The sequence below is a fragment of the Eublepharis macularius genome, chromosome 1 (assembly GCF_028583425.1).
Source record: "Eublepharis macularius isolate TG4126 chromosome 1, MPM_Emac_v1.0, whole genome shotgun sequence".
In the NCBI taxonomy this organism is placed as follows: Eukaryota; Metazoa; Chordata; class Lepidosauria; order Squamata; family Eublepharidae; genus Eublepharis; species Eublepharis macularius.
The window spans coordinates 91416140-91437543 of record NC_072790.1 but is presented as its reverse complement, the minus strand read 5'-3'; the positions used below and the strand labels follow the sequence as shown (position 1 = coordinate 91437543).

At 42.1% G+C, this 21404-nt stretch overlaps 1 protein-coding gene across 1 annotated transcript in view; it reads left to right on the top strand.

Moving 5' to 3' along the window:
* Nucleotides 1–21404, top strand: part of ASCC3 (activating signal cointegrator 1 complex subunit 3) — a 362388-nt gene that overhangs the window by 230151 nt on the left and 110833 nt on the right. The window contains exons 17-24 of the mRNA XM_054986845.1: nt 3779–3898; nt 6359–6523; nt 7248–7334; nt 8804–8980; nt 9713–9938; nt 12804–12958; nt 16442–16540; nt 17118–17286. Of these exons, the coding sequence (XP_054842820.1) occupies nt 3779–3898; nt 6359–6523; nt 7248–7334; nt 8804–8980; nt 9713–9938; nt 12804–12958; nt 16442–16540; nt 17118–17286 (1198 nt within the window). The remainder of the gene's footprint in view (nt 1–3778; nt 3899–6358; nt 6524–7247; nt 7335–8803; nt 8981–9712; nt 9939–12803; nt 12959–16441; nt 16541–17117; nt 17287–21404) is intronic.

Genomic DNA, 21404 nt, shown 5'->3' with positions numbered 1-21404 from the left:
TAAAAGGAAGCTTTTCGTTTATAATATACTGTGGGTGCCTAGGACACTTGACCAAACACAATCCATATAGTAATAACAATAATAATGAAATGCTCAATCTTGTTTCCTGTGCACTAAATACTCTGCTTTGGGTTCTGAAAACTATGGCATCCTCACAACAGAACTGATCTTCGGTGAAATTGTACTGAGCAAAAATGAGAGGAAAATATTGGGAGGGGGAAAATTCAAGCTATAAGGACCATAGCATCAAGAAAAAGGGTCCAGTCTAAATATTTTTGTCTGGGTCTGAGGCTCAGGCCCCGGACTCGCCAGGAGAAGAGGACAGGGGATGGCCAGGAGACAGTGGTGCGGCTGCCCCAACAGACACCCAGGTCCAGAACCCACTGGCACCAGAGGGAGGGAAAGAAGCTCCCAAGCATCAGAGGGTCATACGGGGCAGATGGAAGCCAGCTGGCCCCCACCCTCCGGTGGGCGGCTGTGAGCCCAGGCAGGGAGAGCAAGGACAGCCGGGAAATGACTTGACCAGAGGGAGAGGGCACAGGAAGCAGGGACAGCCAGCCAGCAGCAAGCCAGCCAGCAACCTTACCAGCAGGGAAGGAAAGGCAGCCATGGCAACCAAGGGCCGCGCCCCAACCTACAGGCAGGCTAGAAGGGGTTAGCCAGGACCAGGTGAAGCTAGGAGAAAAGCAGCCACAGGTGGGGCTGCCTGAGGCCATCAACAGAGAAAGCCCAGGAGCCGGCAAAGGAGGCGCAGGTGTGGCTGAAGCAATCAGCAGAGAAAGCCCGGCAGCCAGCAAAGGAGGTGCAGGTGTAGCTGCCTAGAGCAGACAGCAAAGCAACCACAGGTGTGGCTGCCTAGGAGAGCCAGGGCCATGGCTAGAGGGCTGGGGGCGTGGTTGGCAGGTGGTGCCAGGAATGGGTAAAGGCATATAAGGGAAGTTCTCCCACAAGATGGGGGGGTGAATTAGGAGCAGGAAGTGGGTTGTGTAGGAGCAAGGAGGAGGTGAGGAGAGTGAGAGAAAGGATGGAAGGAGGGAGGAGAGAAAGAAGAACCAGTAAGGAGGAGGTGAAGAGGGTGTGCGCGCCCACAGCTCCAGGCCACAACCTAATGTAAGGGGCGGGGAGGCAAGCTGGCGCAAATCGCGCAGCGCTCCGGGGGGGGGCACATGCATATGTGCATGCGATGATGTCACTTCTCGGAAGTGACATCATCGCGCAGTCCCAGGAGCACGCACGCAAATGGTGGAAGGGGTGCCACCTCCTGCCAGCAGTTGTCTCAGGAGATAGTTCTCCCACCTATTCCCCCCCCCAAAAGCCCTGGCACTACTTATAGAGAAACTGCTTAAACAGGACTGGGACTCCTTTCAAAAAGATGCTGTATGAAAATGCTCCCCACTCCATGCAGGAATTAAGTACTGTACCTAGTTTGACCCATTTCATTATCTTAATATGCTGGCAGTTCCAGAACTGAGGCACTCATATATGATCTCACATTGCAATGTGCTGTCAGCAGCCCAGGTGAAGGGCCTTTTCCTCAGGATACCTTTAGATCAGCGGTTCTGTGATGGCCCTTTGGCTGTAATTGACTCGTTGTCTCATTCTTTTTTCCACTGTCCAAAGCATGCTATAGCCGGAGATATATTTCTTTAAAAATGGCTACTGAAGTACTCAACCATTCCTGACTCTTTAAGATTAAGATTACTTTTGAGTAGCCTTTGCAAAAACTACATTGTAGATGTGACAAGCTTGTTTTACTGTTATTTTTAATTGTTAAATTTTGTTTGTAGTGTATGATGTATGGGCTGTTAAGCCTGAATAAACAGTACTATTCTGCTCAAAACAGGTAATCTGTGTGCAGCCTGAGAATGCGGTGCATTTGAGAGAAAATATTTATCCCGGGCAAAGCAAACAACCTTTGTGGAAGCCTGAAAGGGGTCTCATTCTATCAAGTTCAGTGAAGCTGTGTGGTGTTCTGAGAAATTCTGTCTAAGTCAGGCAAACTCATGAACCCCTGCGGCAGTCTGTGTATATCTGAGTGAGAGATTAATCTGTCTTGCTCTTTGCAAGCAGCGGCGGGGCCCTTTAAACTCAGCCCGAAGCTTTCCGAAGCATTACAAATGCTTCAGAAAGCTTTGATTCGGGATTCGGAAATCCTGAATCTTTACGGATCGGGTCCAATTCGGGCATTTTTTCCTAATTGGATTCCCGAACCGCACATCCCTAGCTGTGTGAAAAGGTCTGTGTGAGTACGAAGAGAGTTAATTTTGTTAGTAAAGACTTGAGTGGAAAATTACTCTATGTCATTGGGTCAGTGGAAATACCTTTAAGAAGTTGCAATTATATTTGAAACCACCAAGATTTTAAAAATATTCTGAAAGCAATACACTTATCAAAACTCTGTATCAGCACATGTATGTACTTACAAATAAATTCTACTTCTGTTTAAGAAAGAAAAAAATCATTTTTTTAACTCACAATCACCCTCATGTGCTGTCAAATTACCATCTTGTAACTTCTTGTAAGTTACAACAAGGATTGAATGTTTAAGATGAGAGCCTTTGATGGCAGCAAAAACCTTTTGAGGGAGTCAGAAAGAAAGAAATATGTAGGTCACACTCACAAAAGGGGGGGGGTGTTCTTAAGGTATAAATCTGGGTAAAGTAGAGAACACCTGAGCTCTATGTGAGTGGAAATTAACAAGTGTGTTGGCAGTGGCCAGAACCTTCTTGAAGTTTAAGGTATTGTAACGAGGAGCTGAATTTAAGGTCCAAAGTCAAAGGTTTAAAAAGTTAAACCTGATGAGGTTCTTAGGCTGATTCTTCGCCTAAACCTGGCAAGGCTGCAGGTCCATATGGCATTTCCTCTGAACTGTTCGTCCTAAGTCCCAAATGGTGGACTTTACTTCTGGCTGTTTTTTCCCACTGCGTTAGATTAAACAGGTAAAATCCCTGCAGATTGGCAGTCATCAACTGTGGTAGCTGGATTTTCATTAGATGATAATCTGTTTAATTACTATTCACATCACCTGTTGAAAATTCTAACAGAAGCAATTTTGTCACGTGGCCTTGCTGATTCACATTGTTATGGCTATATCCCTATAACTGCTTTTACAGTTTCCAATTATTTGGTCACTATAAAAAATCCTAAACACAAACATTTAATTCTTCTGGCAAGATGTATTTCACTTCCAACATCCAAGTATATAGGAAGGTTCAAAGATATTCCCTGGATTGAAAGAAATTATTCTTGTGCAGTAGAGCAATAGAGACCATCTCACATATGTTGTTACATTGTCCCTTGTTTATTGAAGCTAGGCATGATATTTTTGGGATCTCTTGTCAACTTTGACATTCATTGCTGTAGTAATTATATTATTTTGAAATTGTTATTTTCAAATAATGTGGGTTGGTTGGAAGCTGTTGCTAGATTTTTTGCGTATGTTTTAAAATGATCTTTGTATTTATTGCATTGTTTTATTGATTTGTTTGTTTTCATTCTTCCATAATCGCACCAACCTATGGTTGAAAGGATTGAAAATAAAATAAATATAATTATTAATTTAAGGGTTAAAAACTAAGCAAAACATTACAAGGTGGTACAAAAATAAGCAGAATGTTACAATTATCATTTAGTTTAACAATTTCTGAGTGTTTCACTGTAAATATTAATTTGAATTATGCATGAGCTGCTCACACAGCACAGCACTCTGTATATGAAGAGTGTTTTACCATTCTAATTCATAACATGTAAATTTAGTTTTGTTACTTTCTACTTGCAGATTGCTCTTGGGACAGTTACAAATGTCGAGGAAGCAGTAAAGTGGATAAGTTATACCTACCTTTATGTACGGATGAGAGCAAACCCATTAGTATATGGCATCAGTCACAAGACTTATCAGGTAGAAAATGCATGAAAGAGGGAAACTTTTTTCTGATTCTGTAATCCTTTCCTGATGGGAGATTAAATATTTGCTGTTGCTGCCTTTCCTGACATCAGCAACTCTTTTTAAGTGCTTTCAAAACGTGGAAAATATTCTGTAATACAAAATGTAGCGGAAAAGCATTCTAAATTATCTTTCCTAAGTCGCCCTGATAGTTAAAAACTTCATTTTGGGGGAAAAGCATAAAAGAAAGTCAAATTAGCCATCATCATGTACCAAGTATGCTTAGCAAACTTGTTTTTATAGATCGGTTTCTGACCTCAGTGCTAAATGTAGACCTTGCAAGCTAAATGTGAGTGAGACAATCAAATGTTCTGAAATCTTTAGGATGCATATAAGGGTGTACAGTGAAAAGTTAATGTACCATAATGGCTTACAGACTGAGGGTCCAATTATGCTATATGAGAGCTCTATCATTGGACTTAAAAAAGCAGCCATAAGGGAATCCCACTTTGTATTGGAGCAATGGTGGTAAGAGAGGGGTTAACCCTGCAGACTATTTCCTGATAAAAATTGCCCTCTTGGCACTGTATGGAATGTAATAGGTACAGTGTGAGTAGCATTTTTTTCTTTATAGTGGTCCCTTGCTCAGCACTTCACCTTATTCAAAATGTGCCTCTTCAGGCTACTTTTTAGTTTTTGAAGAAGAAAAAGGTCAGGATATTCAATCCTGAATCTCTCAAGTAACATGTAGCTTTACCCTCACTTCAACCCCAGTTTAAATTTTACCTCTGCTATGAAATTGTTAGATGACCTTAAGTGAGCGACACTCAGCATTATTGCCACATATGCAATATAGAGATCCTAATACAACTTGCTTTACAGAGTTGTTTTAAGGGTTGTAAGGCAATGTATGTGAAATTCTTGGAGCACTTAAAAGCGCTATATAGATCCTAAGAATCATTATTACTTTAAATTTTCATAAAATACAATGTCATAAATTATTGTACATTATTTAACAGATGGGTGTAATTGGTGCTTTTCTGTCTTCACAATTTTTTTGTTATCTTATTCTGGAGTTTTCTCCTTTGCATGGGGTTAAAGGATTTGGGGGAGGGAGATATGAGTATCTCAGCCTAATGGCTTCAGGCAGGGCCTGAAAGTGTGTCAAGTCCAATGCTGTGCTCCAACAAACTCTGGCGATAGCTAGGGCTTTGCTTCTGTTACAGATTTTTTTTAAAGGAAGAAAGAAATAGATCTGCAGTTTACAAAGAGCTTTAAAAGTTATTTCACTGTCTTCAGAAAGAAGACAGCATGCTGTGTATAGCACTTATTTAAAGGGGGGAAAGTCATGTTTAAAAAAACTATTTCCACAATAGTTTGTTAATAGATTTGTATTGATTTGAATTCTAATCTTAAAAGAATCTTCAGGAAGGAACTTTAAATCCTGTCATAGACAAATGGAGCTTTTAGAAACCCATAATGGCAAAGATGAATAAATATAGTGAATCTTTGCCTGTTAGTGCAGGATACAGAGAGAAAGAAACTATTGTAATGATTTCAGAGACAAAAATTTAGTCATTTTTGCCTCACTTAGGAGGACAGGTGATAGATAATTATTGCTTGAGAATGCTTATAAGATAATATAATATAAGCATTATATAAAGATAATGAGTTATTCTTATAAAACTCAGTGGGTTGGATCATAAGAACTGTGAACACAATAGTTATTAAATGCTCATTGTCATGAATCTTTTCCCTCAGCAGCCTCTCGAGGCCCCTGAAAAGCCAATGCTGGATGTCATGGAATATACATGAGCAAAAAAATATGTGGTCTAGGATACTGCAGTAAAGAGCTGGAACTGGGCAAAATCACTCCATCTTCCACTTTCATCTGTGGTGCTTCAGTTGATACAAGTGGCTCAGTTGGCCAAGTGAAGACAATTTTGCCCAGCCTCCCTGCTTGCTACAAATCCCTGTGCTACATGGCATCTTGTCCATGACCCCCAACATCAACTTTCTGTAATTATCAGAGGGTTGATGATGAAAGGTGTTGACAGGAAAGGTCCATGTCCACAAGTACATTCCACTCACATTTTATAGAGCCCAACCCAATAACAACAACAAATTACCTTAAAATACACTGTGTTTGGTCATTAAATCTTCAGCACAATAGTGAGCTGTGCATCCAAACTGTCATTAGTTTCACACACATGCTCACTCTCAGAATTTCTCTGCCCTTCTGCCTGAAAACTATAATGGTGCCCCTTCAGAGTCTCTAAAGTATGGCATACATACAGTATCCTTTTTTCTTAAACATCAAGAAAAAAATTGTTCAAGTACATATTTATCTAAGGTTTGGAGGGGGGGAGAAAACACCTACAAATATTAATCTGATGCAGAAAAAGAATAGAAAAAGAATTAATTTTTCAAACACTGTCTTAATGACCACACTTTTATTTTGTGAACTCTTTTTAGATGGATCCAACTTTAGAGAAGCACAGAGAACAACTAGTGATTGAAGTTGGCCGAAAGTTAGACAAAGCCCGGATGATTCGCTTTGAGGAGAGAACTGGATTTTTTTCTTCAACAGATTTAGGCAGAATTGCCAGTCACTATTACATTAAATACAATACTATTGAGGTAATACACTGCTTTCTTAGGTATCTCTTTTAAAAAATAAAATCATGAAATTCTGTTTCACATTTTCTTATCATAACAAAGTAACTCACTGCAATCCTTTGCCAAAGTTATGTGCTTCTAAATGCAGCGAGGAGGTGGATTTAGTGCATGTTCTTATCCTGTAAAAGGAAGATTGAGACACCACAGGTTTATGAATAACAATGGATGTTTTGTTATCTTGGTCATTATGTTGTATTCTTTAAAGACAAGTATTAGAATACCTATACATACATAAAGATGTGCATATGTACAGAAGTAAGAATGTACTTTTTTGAATTTTAGCATCTGTTACTCTGTATTTTGAAGATGTGTTTTGAAGAACTTAGCTGATATATGTTGCCTGTTTGAATGCTCCAGCCTTGTTATTATTTTAAATACATCCAACATGGTTGAATATATCAATGTATTTCAGTATATTTTAGCTAATTTTTTAAAGCAGATACATGTTATGAACACATGTTCAACGTGACACCTTACAGGATACAGATTTTTTCTGAGCAAAGGTTGCCATCTGCATGGAAGAGAAAACACATCACTTTTAAATTATAACTTAGATACCATTTATTATTTGAATTGCTATGAGAATAGGATTGTTTATTTAGTTCATTAGTTAGTCTTGCTTACAATCTAGATTGGAACTATTGAAAAGTATTTTAAAAGGAAACCCCAATTACTTTTTTTGCAGACTTTCAATGAACTGTTTGATGCTCACAAAACAGAAGGTGACATTCTTGCTATAGTATCTAAAGCAGAGGAGTTTGAACAGATCAAGGTAAGAACATACAGAAAACTGCAAAAAGAAAAAACCCTCCAGTATTGCCCTTTGGAGAAAACTTTATGAGCTCTCTGAAGTGTACGTAGAATATTCTGGTGTGTTTTCAGTGAGGTTTTATGGAAACTAAACTATAGGATTCCAGATTACGTACTTGTTTATTTACTTCCTTTATATCTTACTTATCTCCACAGTGGAGACCCAAGTCCCCAAACCCTTGGATAGCCCCCAGGTAGTTTTCCTGATGGGGAATAATGGAGATTGGAGGTGGCTGGGGAACTTTTTGGGGGGCGGGGCATAAAACGCCCCCCAGGGTCCAATCTTTATGAAACTTCGGGGGTCATTAGAGGACAATTAGGAGTAGGTCCTCTTCATTACGGAACTGAACTAGAGAATGAATTCAGTATTCAGGGGGAGTTGCTCACTTCAGTATGCTCCAAATATTTATGGAGCATACCGAAGCAAGTAAAAATACCAGAATTCCAAAGCAGCTTGCTGCTTCAGAATTATGCTATTTCCGAATCTTTTCCCCGCTTTGGGTAAACCCGAAGTGGGAAACCTGAATCTTTTTGGGATGCACACCCCTAATTGTAACTAAAACATCAGTCACTGGTGCATTATTCAGAGAAGAGCTGTATGTAAGTGCTAATATAACAAGAGATCTGATGTTAACACACTATTCAGCAGTTAACAGAGATTATCTTTTGAAATCAGATGATTGGGAAGTGACTTAAAAGTCCCTCAAATAGTTCAAATGATAGTTACAGCTTTTCAGCTCTGCTTTCATAGGTAATGAATTGATGAAAATGGCCTGTATGTGGTTCCCTGCAGCTGCCAAACATTTGTCCTCTTTAAATAAATTTTAGACTAATAGACTTTGAGCAAATCAAAGGATATGTAGATTTATGCTGTGTTTTGCAAGTAAGAGTGAAAATGTAAAATATGCATTATTCAAACTGTAGATATGAATATTTCTTTACTTGTATTAAGACTTAATCTTATTAACAGTGAAAACCTTAATACCATGAATCATAGTACTTCAGAGTTTAGAGCTAAGGACATAATATGCCACAAGCAAAGTATATGACTTTAATGAATGCATTTAATGTTAATTCAAGTTTGCCCTAATCTAGAAGGACAGAGGTCATACTCTGGTCAAATAAAAAGGGAAATCTCATCAGGTGGAGGATGGTACAGTTAGAAGATTTAATTCTTGAGGCGTATCACATTTTTGTGTGTCAATAGCAACCTTAGTAAAAGGTGATGCATAATAAAATGCAATTGTGTCATTATTAAGATAGTTTCAATTAGGTTTGATTAACTACAATATTGAAAGACTTGGGTTTTTTTCCAGAAATCATAGACTGTTTAAAAACACGGTTATTGAGAGATAATTAACATTTAATTTTCATGAGGAAGACTTAACAAGATGCACCAGTCTTTTCATAGTCTATTAATTTGTATTTCAGGTGAGAGAAGAAGAAATAGAGGAACTAGAAGCTCTGCTGTGTGATTTCTGTGAACTTCCCACTCCTGGTGGTGTGGAGAACAGTTATGGAAAAATAAACATCCTCCTGCAGACCTATGTTAGCCGAGGAGAGATGGATAGTTTTTCCCTTATTTCAGATTCAGCTTATGTTGCACAGGTAAAAAAAAAAAACTTTCTCCACCAGCCATTTATACAGTTATACAGATCTGCATTTTCAAGCCCTTATGCAGTTACTATATAAGTTTGGTTCAGAAACCTAGACATTGTAGGCTTTCTTTTAAAACAAAAAACAAAAAAAAGTAAAGTGGTGGTTTTCTGGCTTCTCAGGGAACCTTTTTACTTTATTTCTGTGTTGAGGAACCCATGACATATGTATGTCACTGAAAAGCCCTTAAGTGGCAAACAACACATAGCAAGGCAAAATGATGATGGTAGTCAAGCAGTTCTTGGGATAATCTGTCTTCTAGGGTTCCTTGAAAGACAGACTGAAAATTCATAATGTGTATCCAAATATGTTGTTCTTACAACAGTTTTATACTGTCCATATAGTTTGTCTTTTACTGACTTTTATGAGTGCTTTTCAATTAAAAGGCAATTGAGTTTGCAAGGCAGCCATCAAAAAATAAACTTATAAACAAAATAAAATGTGTATTAATTCATTTATGTAGAAATGCAGCTGTAATACAAATATTTTAAACATAGGCAGCAGCACCTGCAATGGTTTACAGAACAGATTTTTCACATAGCAGCAGAAACTACAATGCAAAGATGCCAGTTGGATTTCTCAAGAGAGCAAACTTCATAATGTGAGCATGACAGAAGAGTATGTTTATAATGTTCAGTCTTGAGTGCACCACAATGTACAGTTCTCTTCACTTTTGTCCTGCAGAATGCAGCACGTATTGTTCGAGCCCTTTTTGAAATAGCCCTCCGTAAACGATGGCCTGCAATGACTTACCGGCTATTAAACCTCAGTAAGATTATTGACAAGCGATTGTGGGGTTGGGTCAGTCCTTTGCGACAGTTCGCAGTCCTGCCACCACCAGTCCTTACAAAACTGGAACAAAAGAACCTCACTATTGATAAGCTGAAGGACATGAGGAAAGACGAAATAGGTAAGATGTAGGAAAAATAATTTTCTTCGTCTCAAATATTTGAGCTCTTTTTCTCTAACTTTAATTTTTATTTTCCTTCCATTTCTAGCCCTGCTTGAGTTTTATTTTAAGTCCCTCCCTATCCATTTTGATCCCTGCCTATAAAATAAATTCCCCCTTTATTTATAAAATTTACATCCTGTTTTTCTTCCTGCTTAAGGTCAGCAAGGCAGCTAAAAGTTAAAATAAGCATTATAAAACACCCTAAAACATTAAAACCAACATCAAAACATGTATTTAAAAACACAGAAAAACAATAACATAGATGATTAATAAAGAGCATTTACATGAGTCCATAAAAATATCTTAGCTATAGATAAGCAAGTCACAAGCAAGGCAAGGAACCACATTTAGGAAGTTCCCAATCAATTCAGCTTCTCATATTTATAGGTTTTTAAAATTATCTCCTAACAATAGCTCACTATTCCACTTGATACAAGTGCATGTTCTTGGCTAACTAATTATCTTATAACTTCAAACACTATAAACTGTTATCTATGCTTGAATATCTTCTAAAAATATATAAAAACTGTTAGTGGATTCTTGTGACTTTTTATCACCAATGCACCTATCTTTGAACTATATCTTTACTTCTGTGGACATTCTTGCCTTTCTCAGATGCTTGTGCACCCATGCCTCAACATATAATGTTTATTAATATGAGTTAGACAGTTCCTATAATCTACAAAGAGCTGTATTATTGTCTTACTTCTTTGTTTCTTGATTAGAGGTGTCCACCCCGAAAATATTCAGGTTTCCCGCTTCAGGTTTTGCCTGAAGCAGGAAAAACATTCGGAAATACCCAAAACACGAAGCGGCAAGCCACTTACGATTCAGGTATTTGAATTGCTTTGGAATGCTCCGTAAAGATTTGGAGCATTCCAAAGTGATTCAGGGGGCTGGGCTTCCTCCCAGCACCCCCACCACACCCCTCATCCCATACTTAGCCCCCCCGTCCCCTCTAACCCGCTTACCTGGCCTGGTAGGAAAGGCCAGAGCCGCCGCCTCCAACACTGCCTCCTCCAGGTCCACAGGGCTGCAGGGATGGTTGGAGCTGCAGCCATGCCACCTCCTACATGCCCACAGCAGCCTGCAGGGCTACCAGGAAGGCCAGATCCAGCAGTGTGCAGCATCACAGCACAGTGGGGCAGGCCTTTTTGGCCTCCTCTGCCACTGTACGGGCCTGCAGGGTGGTGGAGAAGGCCAGAGACGCCTGCAACGGCCCTTCCTGCCCCCCAAACTACTGCCTCAGTGGCCATTTGAGGGGCAGGAAGGGCCTTTTCTGTCTCCTCCACCACACCGCAGGCCCACAGGGCAGCAGAGAAGGCCGGAGCTGCCTCCTCTGGCCCTTCCTGCCCCTCAAATGTCCACCGCAGCAGCCATTTGAGGGGCAGAAAGGGCATTTTCAGCCTCCTCTGCCACCACTGTGCGGGCCCATGGTGGCCATTTGAGGAGCAGGAAGGGCCTCTTCCTGCTCCTCCACAGCCCCGCAGGCCTCCGAGTAGGGCTGGAGCTGCCGCCACTGCCGTCTGCCGCTACCTCTGTGCCACAGCAGCCTGCAGGGTGGCCAGGAAAGCCAGATCTGGTGGCACACGGCCCCACAGGGCTGCAGGGAGGGCTGGAGCCACTGCTGCTGCTGTCACAGCCATGCTACCTCGTCTTGGCCCACAGCGGCCCGCAGGGCAGACAGGAAGGCCAGATCTGGTGGCGCACAGCCCTGCAGGGAGACAGGGAAGCCCAGAGCCGCCTATGCCACACCACCTCTGCGGCTGCAGTGGCCTGCTGGGTAGCCGGCCACCTTGCATGCAGCAGGGCCAAGGTAAGTGAGGGGGGACTAGGGCTGGGGGTTGGGGTTGTGATGTTTAAAGGACCCTGCTGCTTGCAAGCGGCAGGAAAGGGGCCCTTTAAACTTCAGCTGTCGGGCAGGGGAATCCCCCCCGTCTGCCAGCTGAAGTTTAAAGGGATCTGCTACTTGCAAGGGGCATGGAAAGGGCCCTTTAAACTTGGGCCCCGAAGCTTCCCGAATCAACCTGAATGCTTCTGGGGAAGCTTTGACTTCTGAATATTTACAGATCGGGTCCGATTTGGGTATTTTACCCAAATCGGAAACCTGAAGCGCACACCCCTATTCTTGACCCTTTCCAAGAATATTCTACTCTGGGTCTCTAAACTTCCTTTTTTGCCATGTTTAGCTAAAAGGCTAGACTAGCTCTGTTTGAGGGATTCAGAAACATCCGCCATGATCAGTTTGATCAAGTTCAGCAATTGTTCCCTTATATTTTGGGCCATATCTGTGACAATCTGTCAATGCATGTCCTTTGATAATCTTTGTTAGAGATCCTCCACTGAAAGTATGGCTTATGGAGTCATTTCATTCAAGAAGACTCTGTTCAATATGAATTGTTCCATATATTAAGATAGTAAAAAGTGCAAAAATGTGTCCTGCATTAAATAAGGTCAGGTTTCATGTTTATTGGAGTTATGTTGTGAATTTTAAATGCCAGGTCAAAATCATCATAGGGAGAAAAAAGGAGCTGGCTTGAAACTGTACATTGTGGTGGAAATTCTTAATAGTTATTTAAGCCATTAGTAACATCTAGATGAAGCATTAAGGATAGTTTTTTAAACTGTAATGACTAATTCAGGTTAAATATTCAAGCATGCTAGGTCAAGAGACTAAGTTAATTTACCATGAAACAACAAAACAAGCAGGCATAATATTCTTCTCTAAAGGCCTTTTTAAAGTCTGATGTGTGATTCCCCACTCCCACCTTCCCCAGTTCTAGTAAATGCAAAAATGTGTGTCAAGTTGTACTTACTTTGCAGGTCACATGCTGCATCATGTGAATATTGGATTAAAGGTCAAACAGTGTGTCCATCAAATTCCCTCCATCACAATGGAAGCAACCATCCAACCAATTACGCGTACAGTGCTCAGAGTAAGGCTGAACATCACTTCTGATTTCAAATGGAACGATCAGGTAAAAATTCCTAGAAAATAAAGCCAGGAAAATATAGTGAATAATATGGGCTAAAGGTACTATTGCTACTAGAAAACTTACAGATCATTTGTTTAGGAACTCTTGCCTTCCTGCTTCTGGTTTGAAGCATCATCTGGCAATAGCCATGCTGATTAAGGTGACCAAAGAGAACTCTGCATTCCAGAGTAGTGTAGGTTCATACAGCACTGAATAAGAGTAAAGTCCAGGGGTAGAATTGAGCTTTAATCTTAATTAAGATTCAGCATTATGGTTTGGGGTTTTTTTGCATCTGAAGAAGAGAACTGTGGTTCTTGAAAGCTTATGTTGCAGTAAAGTTGGTTGGTCTTAAAGGTGCTATGGGACTCTCTACTATTTCGCTACTATAGACTAACACGGCTAACTCCTCTGTGTCTGTTAAATTCACTATCAGATGTACCTACTGGCATCCAGTGTTTTGTCAACCAGCTCTCTGAATACAATGAAACTGAACATTTTATCATCTGTGGACTGAATTTGTAATAGAGGTGTGCAGGAAAAATACCTGAATTGGACCCAATCTGTAAAGATTCGGGATTTACGAATAGGAGCCAGCATGCTAGCCCCAATTCAGAAATCCCAAATCAAAGCTTCCCGAAGCATTTGAGTTTCTTCGGGAAGCTTCAGGCTGGGGCTGGCTTCATTTGGCAGGCAGTGGGGTCCCCCCCACGCCTGCCAGCTGAAGTTTAAAGGGCCCTTTCCCTGCCACTTGCAAGCAGCAGGGCCGTTTAAACTTCAGCTGGCAGGCGGACGGGATCCCCACCACCTGTCAGCTAAAGTTTAAAGGGCCCTTTCCCTACCGCTTACAAGCAGCAGGGCCCTTTAAACTTTGTTCAACCCCCTCACGTCCATCCCCCAACCCCCCCCCCACTCCCCACTTACCTGGGCTGGCAGGGATGCTGCAGTGGTGGAGGAGGAAGCTCTTGGCCCTCCACAGTGCCGGAGGCAGTGACTTCGGCCTTCCCAGTGGCCCAGCTGGCTCAGCTGGCCACTGGGGAAGGCTGAAGCTGCCTCCTCCGGCCCTTCCTGCCCTTCAAATGGCCACGGCGGCAGCAGAGGAGGCCCTTCCTGCCCTACAAATGGCCACTGCAGCAGCTCCAGCCTGCCTTACAAATGGCCACTGAGGCAGCTCCAGCCTGCCCTACAAATGGCCACCGAGGCAACTCCAGCCTTCCCCACCAGCTGCGGGCGCTGGAGGTGGCGGCACAGCAGCAAAGGAGCCAGCTCCAGTCCTTCCCATCCCTCAAATAGCCGCCACTGTGGTGGAGGAGTCCCTTCCTCCCCCTCAAATGGCTGCCGCAGCCATTCCTACCCTTCAAATGGCTGCCACGGTGGCCGTTTGAGGGGCAGGAAGGGCCAGAGGAGGCAGCTCCATCCTTCCCCACTGGCCAGCGGGCTGCTACAGGCCCTGGAGGCAGCGGCGCAGCAGCAGAGGAGCCAGCTCTGATGCTTCCCATCCCACAAATGGCTGCGGCAGAGGCTGTTTGAGGGGCAGGAAGGGCTAAAGGAGGCAGCTCCAGCCTTCCTGTCAGCCAGTTGGCTGCTGCAGAGGTGGAGAAGGTGGTGCAGGCCTGGAGGAGCCAGCTACGGTCTTCCCTGCTGCCCAGCTGGCTGCTGTGGTGGCGGAGAAGGTGGCGTGGGCCATGGAGAAGCCAGCTGTGGGCTTCCCCGCCACCCAGTTGGCTGCTGTAGCTGTGGAGAAGGCAGTGCGGGCCGCCGAGGAGCCAACTCTGGGCTTCCCTGCCACCCAGCTGGCCTCTGCAGCGGCGGAGAAGGCAGCACAGGTGGTGGAGGGGGCGGCTCTAGCCTTCCCCACCACCCAGCTGGCTGCTAAGGCAGTGGAGAAGGCAGCTCCAGGGTTCCCTGCTGCCCAGCTGGTCTTCTTCCTGGCTCCACGGCCAGGTAAGTGGGGTGGGGTGGGGGTGCAGAGGATGGCAGAGTAATTGGGGGGGTGTGGTGGGGAGCTGGGAGATAGGCAGCTTTCCCCCTCACTTTGGTATGCTTCGAATCTTTGTGGAGCATACCAAAGCAATTTAAATACCCAAATTACAGATCATTTTCCCACTTCAGGTAAACCCGAAGCAGGAAAACCAAATTTTTCCCAGTGCACACCTCTAATTTGTAATATAGCACATTTTCTCTAAGAAGCTTTCTCTTGCTGCATAGGTGCATAAGTCCACGTAAGTAGTATATTTTCCTCACTGAATAAGTTAAATATATTTTACTGATGCTTGGTAAGCCCTGACATGGGTAGCATAGACTAGCCCAATCTCATCAGATCTCAGAAGCTAAGTAGGGTCAGCTCTGGTTAGTACTTGGTTGGTAGACCGCCAAGGAAAAGTTGCTATATAAAGGCAGGTAATGACAAACCACCTCTAAACATCTCTTGCCTTGAAATCCCTATGGGGTTGCCATTAGTCAGCTACAATTTGGTAGTTTGGTATAGTGGTATGCATTCTGCCTCATAGCATTCTCCCATCGTCCATTTTTATCTCTCACTTGAAATAATGTGATCACCAGTTTACTTAACATAGACTAAAGGTGTGCACACACACCCCACCCAAAAAATCTGGATGATCACAATCTGGATTTCAGGTATACCCCAAAAATTCGGTATTTCTGAAATCCTGGTAAGACCCTCCAGTCAGTTTAGAGAAGCCCAGATTTATTCAGGTTTTTTCTCTATAGAGAAAAATGTCTGGAGGGTTGGGGGCATTTTTCAAGCACATTCCACTAAATTTGCAGGGAACTTACTCCTGACTGTCCATTAAAGAACCCCCCCCCCTAAGTTTCAGAAAGATTGGACCCCAGGGTCCAATTCTATAGCCCCCTGAACAAGCTGTCCCAGCTTTAGCAGCCCCTGGCCAAAAGCTAGTTCCTCCCAAATGCAAGTCCCACTCCCAATGCAATTTGAACCAACAATGCCTAACATAATCAATGTCAAACCAGACAATCTCTATGGAGAAGCTCAATGGAGAATCTCGTTACTGAAGCAATGAGGGAGGCTTATCAAGCCATGGCATTTAAATGTTGGCTGGCAGTGATGGCTTGAAGGGCTCTTTTGAAGCTCAGGTGGGGGTGGAGGTGCAGAGTGGGATGGGAATCCACTCAGCCTGCTGCCTCCTCCCCCACTCCACCAGCCTTGCCCAGCACTCTCAACATGGCGTATAGGTAGCCTCCATTTGCACCACTGCCCTCTCGCCATTACCTTTTTGCTTTCTAGCTGTGGCTGCCTGCAATGGCTGCCTATAGCTAAATAATCCAGCACAGCAGAATCCAGAGGCACAGATTGGATCTGGAGTTCTTCAGTGTGAACCATCATAGCCGGATTATTCTGGATCGGAATAAATCTAACTATTTTGCCAGTTCACAAGTCTGGATCATAAACCTTGAAAATCTTAAGGCACCTAGGATGTGTTTAATGTGTCTGTTTTCTTTGTGTCCTAGGTCCATGGCACAGGTGGAGAGCCCTGGTGGATTTGGGTAGAAGACCCCACCAATGATCACATTTACCATTCAGAATATTTTATTATACAAAAAAAGCAGGTATATCTCACACAATGGTATAAAAGCGCATATACCACTAAATTTGAGCGATAGAGTTTTATTAAACAGTTTAAAATATTGTAACACAATATTATTAAGTATTCAGTATCTCTCAGTGCTGCTTTCAGATTCACATCCTATAATTGGCTTACTATGTAGTTATACTCTGGCATCTCTTCAAAAACAAAATCTAATAAAAGATTTGTATCTTGTCATGTGTCTAAAAGAACAATTACTTTCAGATGAAAAATCAAATGTGTGATGTTTCCTTCTGTTATGCTTGTCAATACAGATTATTACTAGCAATAGTTTCATCAAAAAAAGTATCTTAATAAGCAAGGAGAACCAATTCTATAGTTTAAGCCGTTTAGAATAAGATCTGTCTGTAAAACACAAGAAATATTTTTTTTAAAGAATTGGATCTTCTCTTCAGTTCACAATATATTTTATAAATACATAGGGAAGTACTGTATTTCTCTGCTTTATATATTTTTATTTGTCATATTACATGAGAACAAAGGATAACTTAATTTAGCCACCTGGAAACTAATATAGTTCTATATTTTGTTTACTATAGGTCATTGCAAAAGAAACTCAGCTGTTAGTATTCACTATACCAATCTTTGAACCGCTACCATCCCAGTACTATATCCGGGCTGTGTCTGATAGGTGGTTGGGAGCTGAGGCTGTATGCATTATCAATTTTCAGCATCTGATTCTACCAGAGAGACATCCACCTCATACAGGTAACAATGTCTAATCCTGCAGTCCTGCACATTCCATGTACATTGATTTCTTGGGCAATTACGTGTGCTGAATTGCATTACTTTTGCAGTTTTGATTTCCTTCTCTGTGTTGTAGACTGTTAAAGAAAATCAAGCAACAACAGTGTGAAAGCTTAACTAGTTTTTAAGGAAGTTCTGTAACTTCTTTCTTTATGCCAGCAAATAGTATGATACTATACAGCATTCTTCTTAGAAGAGACTGTGCTGAATACTGAAAGCAGGGGAATTGTCAGTGTTAGATTTTTGTATGGCAAATAGAGATGGGCACGGAACGGAAAAAATCCGAACCGCTTGGTTCATGGTTCGTTCATTTTCACAGAACACGAACCACGAACTTCCAAACCACAACTGGTTCCCAAACCGGTTCAGGGTTTGTCTGAGCCCAGGACAGCCCCCTTCATGCTCTGAGAGCCCAAAATCGCAGGGAATTTTCAGCAGGCTCTCCTCCACCCCCTCTGCCTGCCTGCCTGCAGACAGTAAAGCCGCCCATGCAGTTGTGAGTCAGCGGACAGCCTCCAAAACCACCTCCACCCAGATACTGCCCAGAGGTTGAAAGGGTCTCAAAATAAAATAAAACAGTGTGTGTGCTGATGCACACAGCAAAAGCGAGCTGCACGCAAGTGGTGAGCCTGATGGTGTGCGCAGCAGAGACAGTTGAGCAACCTCATATAGATTTGAGTCAGTACACCAGAGGCACGAGCCTAGTGGCGCTGGCTGGAGAGGCGCTCCAAATAAAAATGAAGGGCACTGGAGGAGTGTGCAGAAAAGTGGTCAGACTTCACTGCACCACACAAGTTCACACAGAGAGCAAACAGCCCCGTGCAGGTGTGAGTCAGTGCACCAGAGGTGCAAGCCCCCCAAAACACCACCCAGTCAGTGGCGCAGGCTGTAGAGGCACTCCAAATAAAAGTAAAGGGCACTGGAGGAGTGTGGAGAAAAAGGGGAAACTACACTACACCACACAAGTGCACACACAGGGAGCCAGCCTACAGAAAAGTGAGGCTCCGGGGGGGGAACCCAAAACAGAAGACAGACCCTCCAAAAAGCAGAGAAAGAAAGAAAAGCAAATAAAAGAAGAGCTCCTTGGGGAAAGGGGGCCACAAACCCCCAGAAACCAAACCAGAAGATTGTAGCTCCAAAAAGCAGAGGGGAAGAAACAGAGAAAAAGCAAATAAAACTTACTTAGAAAAGCAAGAACCCAGCTCTACTCAGAGGTCTAGGACTAGACTGGGGAGGGGGGGAGGTGAAAAGCTAAGACTGGGATTGGGTGGGGGAAGAAAGGAAAAAAGCACCCTTTCCCAAAAACTTCCCCAGTCCCCAGTAAGAAAAGGCAGAAAGAGAAAAGAAGATTTTCAGTGTCTTTCCAAGAAGCAAGAAGTACACTGCAGGCCAAAGATCCCTCCCAAGTTCCTCTCCTAGCAATACAGCCAACCAGCAAGCTCTTTACTCCCTAACTCACTCTCGAGAAAATGAAACCTGGTCACATGGCTTCCCCTATTTATGGAAAAAGCCAAGATTGAACAACACAGGAGCACTCTGGTAGGCAGAAAGAACTGCCTAACATGGTTTGGGAGGAAGAGATTGGTGTTACCATGGCTGCTGAAGGCCCATCTCCTCAGTTGCCTTAGAGATCCTAACCCTCCCCCCCCCTTTTCCTGGCTGGATTGGCCAGAAATGGGAGCTCTCTACTTGGTAAGGACAACTGCCAATCAAGCATGGAGGCCTCAGATTGAGGACAACCTAAAGACTGCAGCCTGGGCGATGGAGTGAATGGTGCCGAAGTGTCTGTCTTCCCAGAAAAGCAGAAACGGAACAGTAGGAGAATTTGTTTGTTCTGTAAAAACGTGGCACCACGGAACGTGTTTCTTTGCAAACAAACCAGCCGTTCCATTCGGAATTTTGTTCCTTGTTTTGTTTCGTGCCCATCTCTAATGGCAAAGAAGGAAATACTTGAACAACTGTAAAGAGTCCAGTAGCACCTTTAAGACTAACCAACTTTACTTTAGCATAGCTTTCGAGAACCATAGTTCTCTTAAGTTGGTTAGTCTTAAAGGTGCTACTGGACTTTTTACTATTTTACTACTACAGACTAACACGGCTAACTCCTATGGTTCTTAACAACTGTGTTATGTATCTGTGATCTTCAAAAGCACAGGTGACTACTTCCATATTATTTTCTTTAATCTTCATGTTACCAAGTCATGAACATGAAAGCAGTCGGCACATAATCCTTTTTTATTTCTTCAGGACTTATCAGTGACCTGTAAATCAGTGTGCCTGATGCCATTGTGCAGACTCTGTTGTAGTCATGCTTGTCTCTTTTAAAATTCAGCATATTGAGTGCATTCAAAATGTGGGTCCCTTTTTAACATGTATAAATTCACATATGAGTATGATATGTTTGGCCATTGTTCTGCTGTACTGAAACTGTTTGGATAAATATGTGTACCCAGTTTATCTAATTGACATATCAGTGAGTAGTAGTTAGAAGAAACAAAAAGATATTTACACATCACCAGTTATGGGACCTCTAGGACTTACAGTAATTGACAGCTATTACCATCTGGTTCTTCTGAAACAATGACGTGTACAGAGATCCTGCTAGACAAAGATCAAGAAGAGGCCTTTGACAGATCCCCCCAAAAATCACAGCATTAACTAGAACAATGAAAGCATTCTGAAGTGTCTATGTTAAGAATATTAAGCCTCAACACATTTTTATCGTTTCCCTTGCTGGGAAACATCCTAAAAGGGGCAATGAAATCTTGAGCCAAACATACCTTGAAAGAAAGCATCTGTGTAACAGAATCAATGCAACTTCCCACTAGTTTGGTAGGATTCCAATCCATTATGCTTATGTGCATATGCCAGTTTCTATCTCCTAAAGTTCCATATTGTTTAGCAATCAGATACTTCTAAAATAAATATGATTTTTAGATTTAACATTACACAGACATTGATACCTATCCATCAAGTATGAGCTATGTAACTTCTTGTGATATGTCTCTCTTCCCTCCTGTTGTAACAGAGTTAACAAACTCTGTCTACTCAGACTGATGTTGGAGTCCCCTGTGGGCAATTGCTTGCTTATAGACCACATCCATCCTTTTTAAAAAGGATGTTTATACAGTTTTAGCCACAGGCACATAGTGATATAGTTGGTGAAAGGCAGTATGCAGAAGTTGTATCTTTTGGTAGATGTGCTATGCAGTATATTGGGGATGACAGTTTCAAATCATTTGCCTTTTGATTCAGAATATGAAATCTGGTTTCCCTGCCAGTTATTACTATATGTTCAACCTCTGCTCTCTAGAGGTTGGTTCAATAGGTGGTTCCTCTACAGGTCCAGGGATGTATCTTGTACCCCCATAATCTATGTTTAAAATTTCTAATATATTATCATTAAAGTCTTTAGTACAATTTTTCATTACCATTTCCTAAGCAATCAATTCCTGATTAATGTCAGAGTCCTTTGAATTAATCAAATTAGTTCTTTCCCAGTGATCAAAATTGCTTATCTATTTAATCTATTTACATTCTAGATGATACAATATTGACATTAAAAGCAAGCACAATGAGGTTAATTGCCTTTTAAATCCATCCCAAAAACTTAGAATTGCCAAAACAAATTATTATTTTCATTGTCCTAGGTCTGTATTTCCTTTCTACCTCCAGATTGGCTTGGATAATTATATTTTAATGATCATTCAAGTTCCACCCATGTTTAATTTTATCCTCTTGAAACCATTGTGTAATTTCAGTAGAACACATTGCATAAAGCCACACCTGCCTGGGATCATATTGTTTGTAGAACACTTGCTTAATCTACATCTTATTCCAAAGGAATTAACTAATAAGCATTTTATAAATCCGACACAAAAAGCACACATCGTAATATTTATTTATTTATTTATTTATTTATTTATTTATTTATTTGTTAGATTTCTTTGGAATAATGTTAGAAATGTGTGCTTGGGGGGTTTATGACTAAGAGTTTACCAGTTTAGAACAGGTTTATAGTATTGTGTCTAGGGCTGAGCACGGACGGGGAGATTCGGTATTCCCGAAGCGGGAAACCA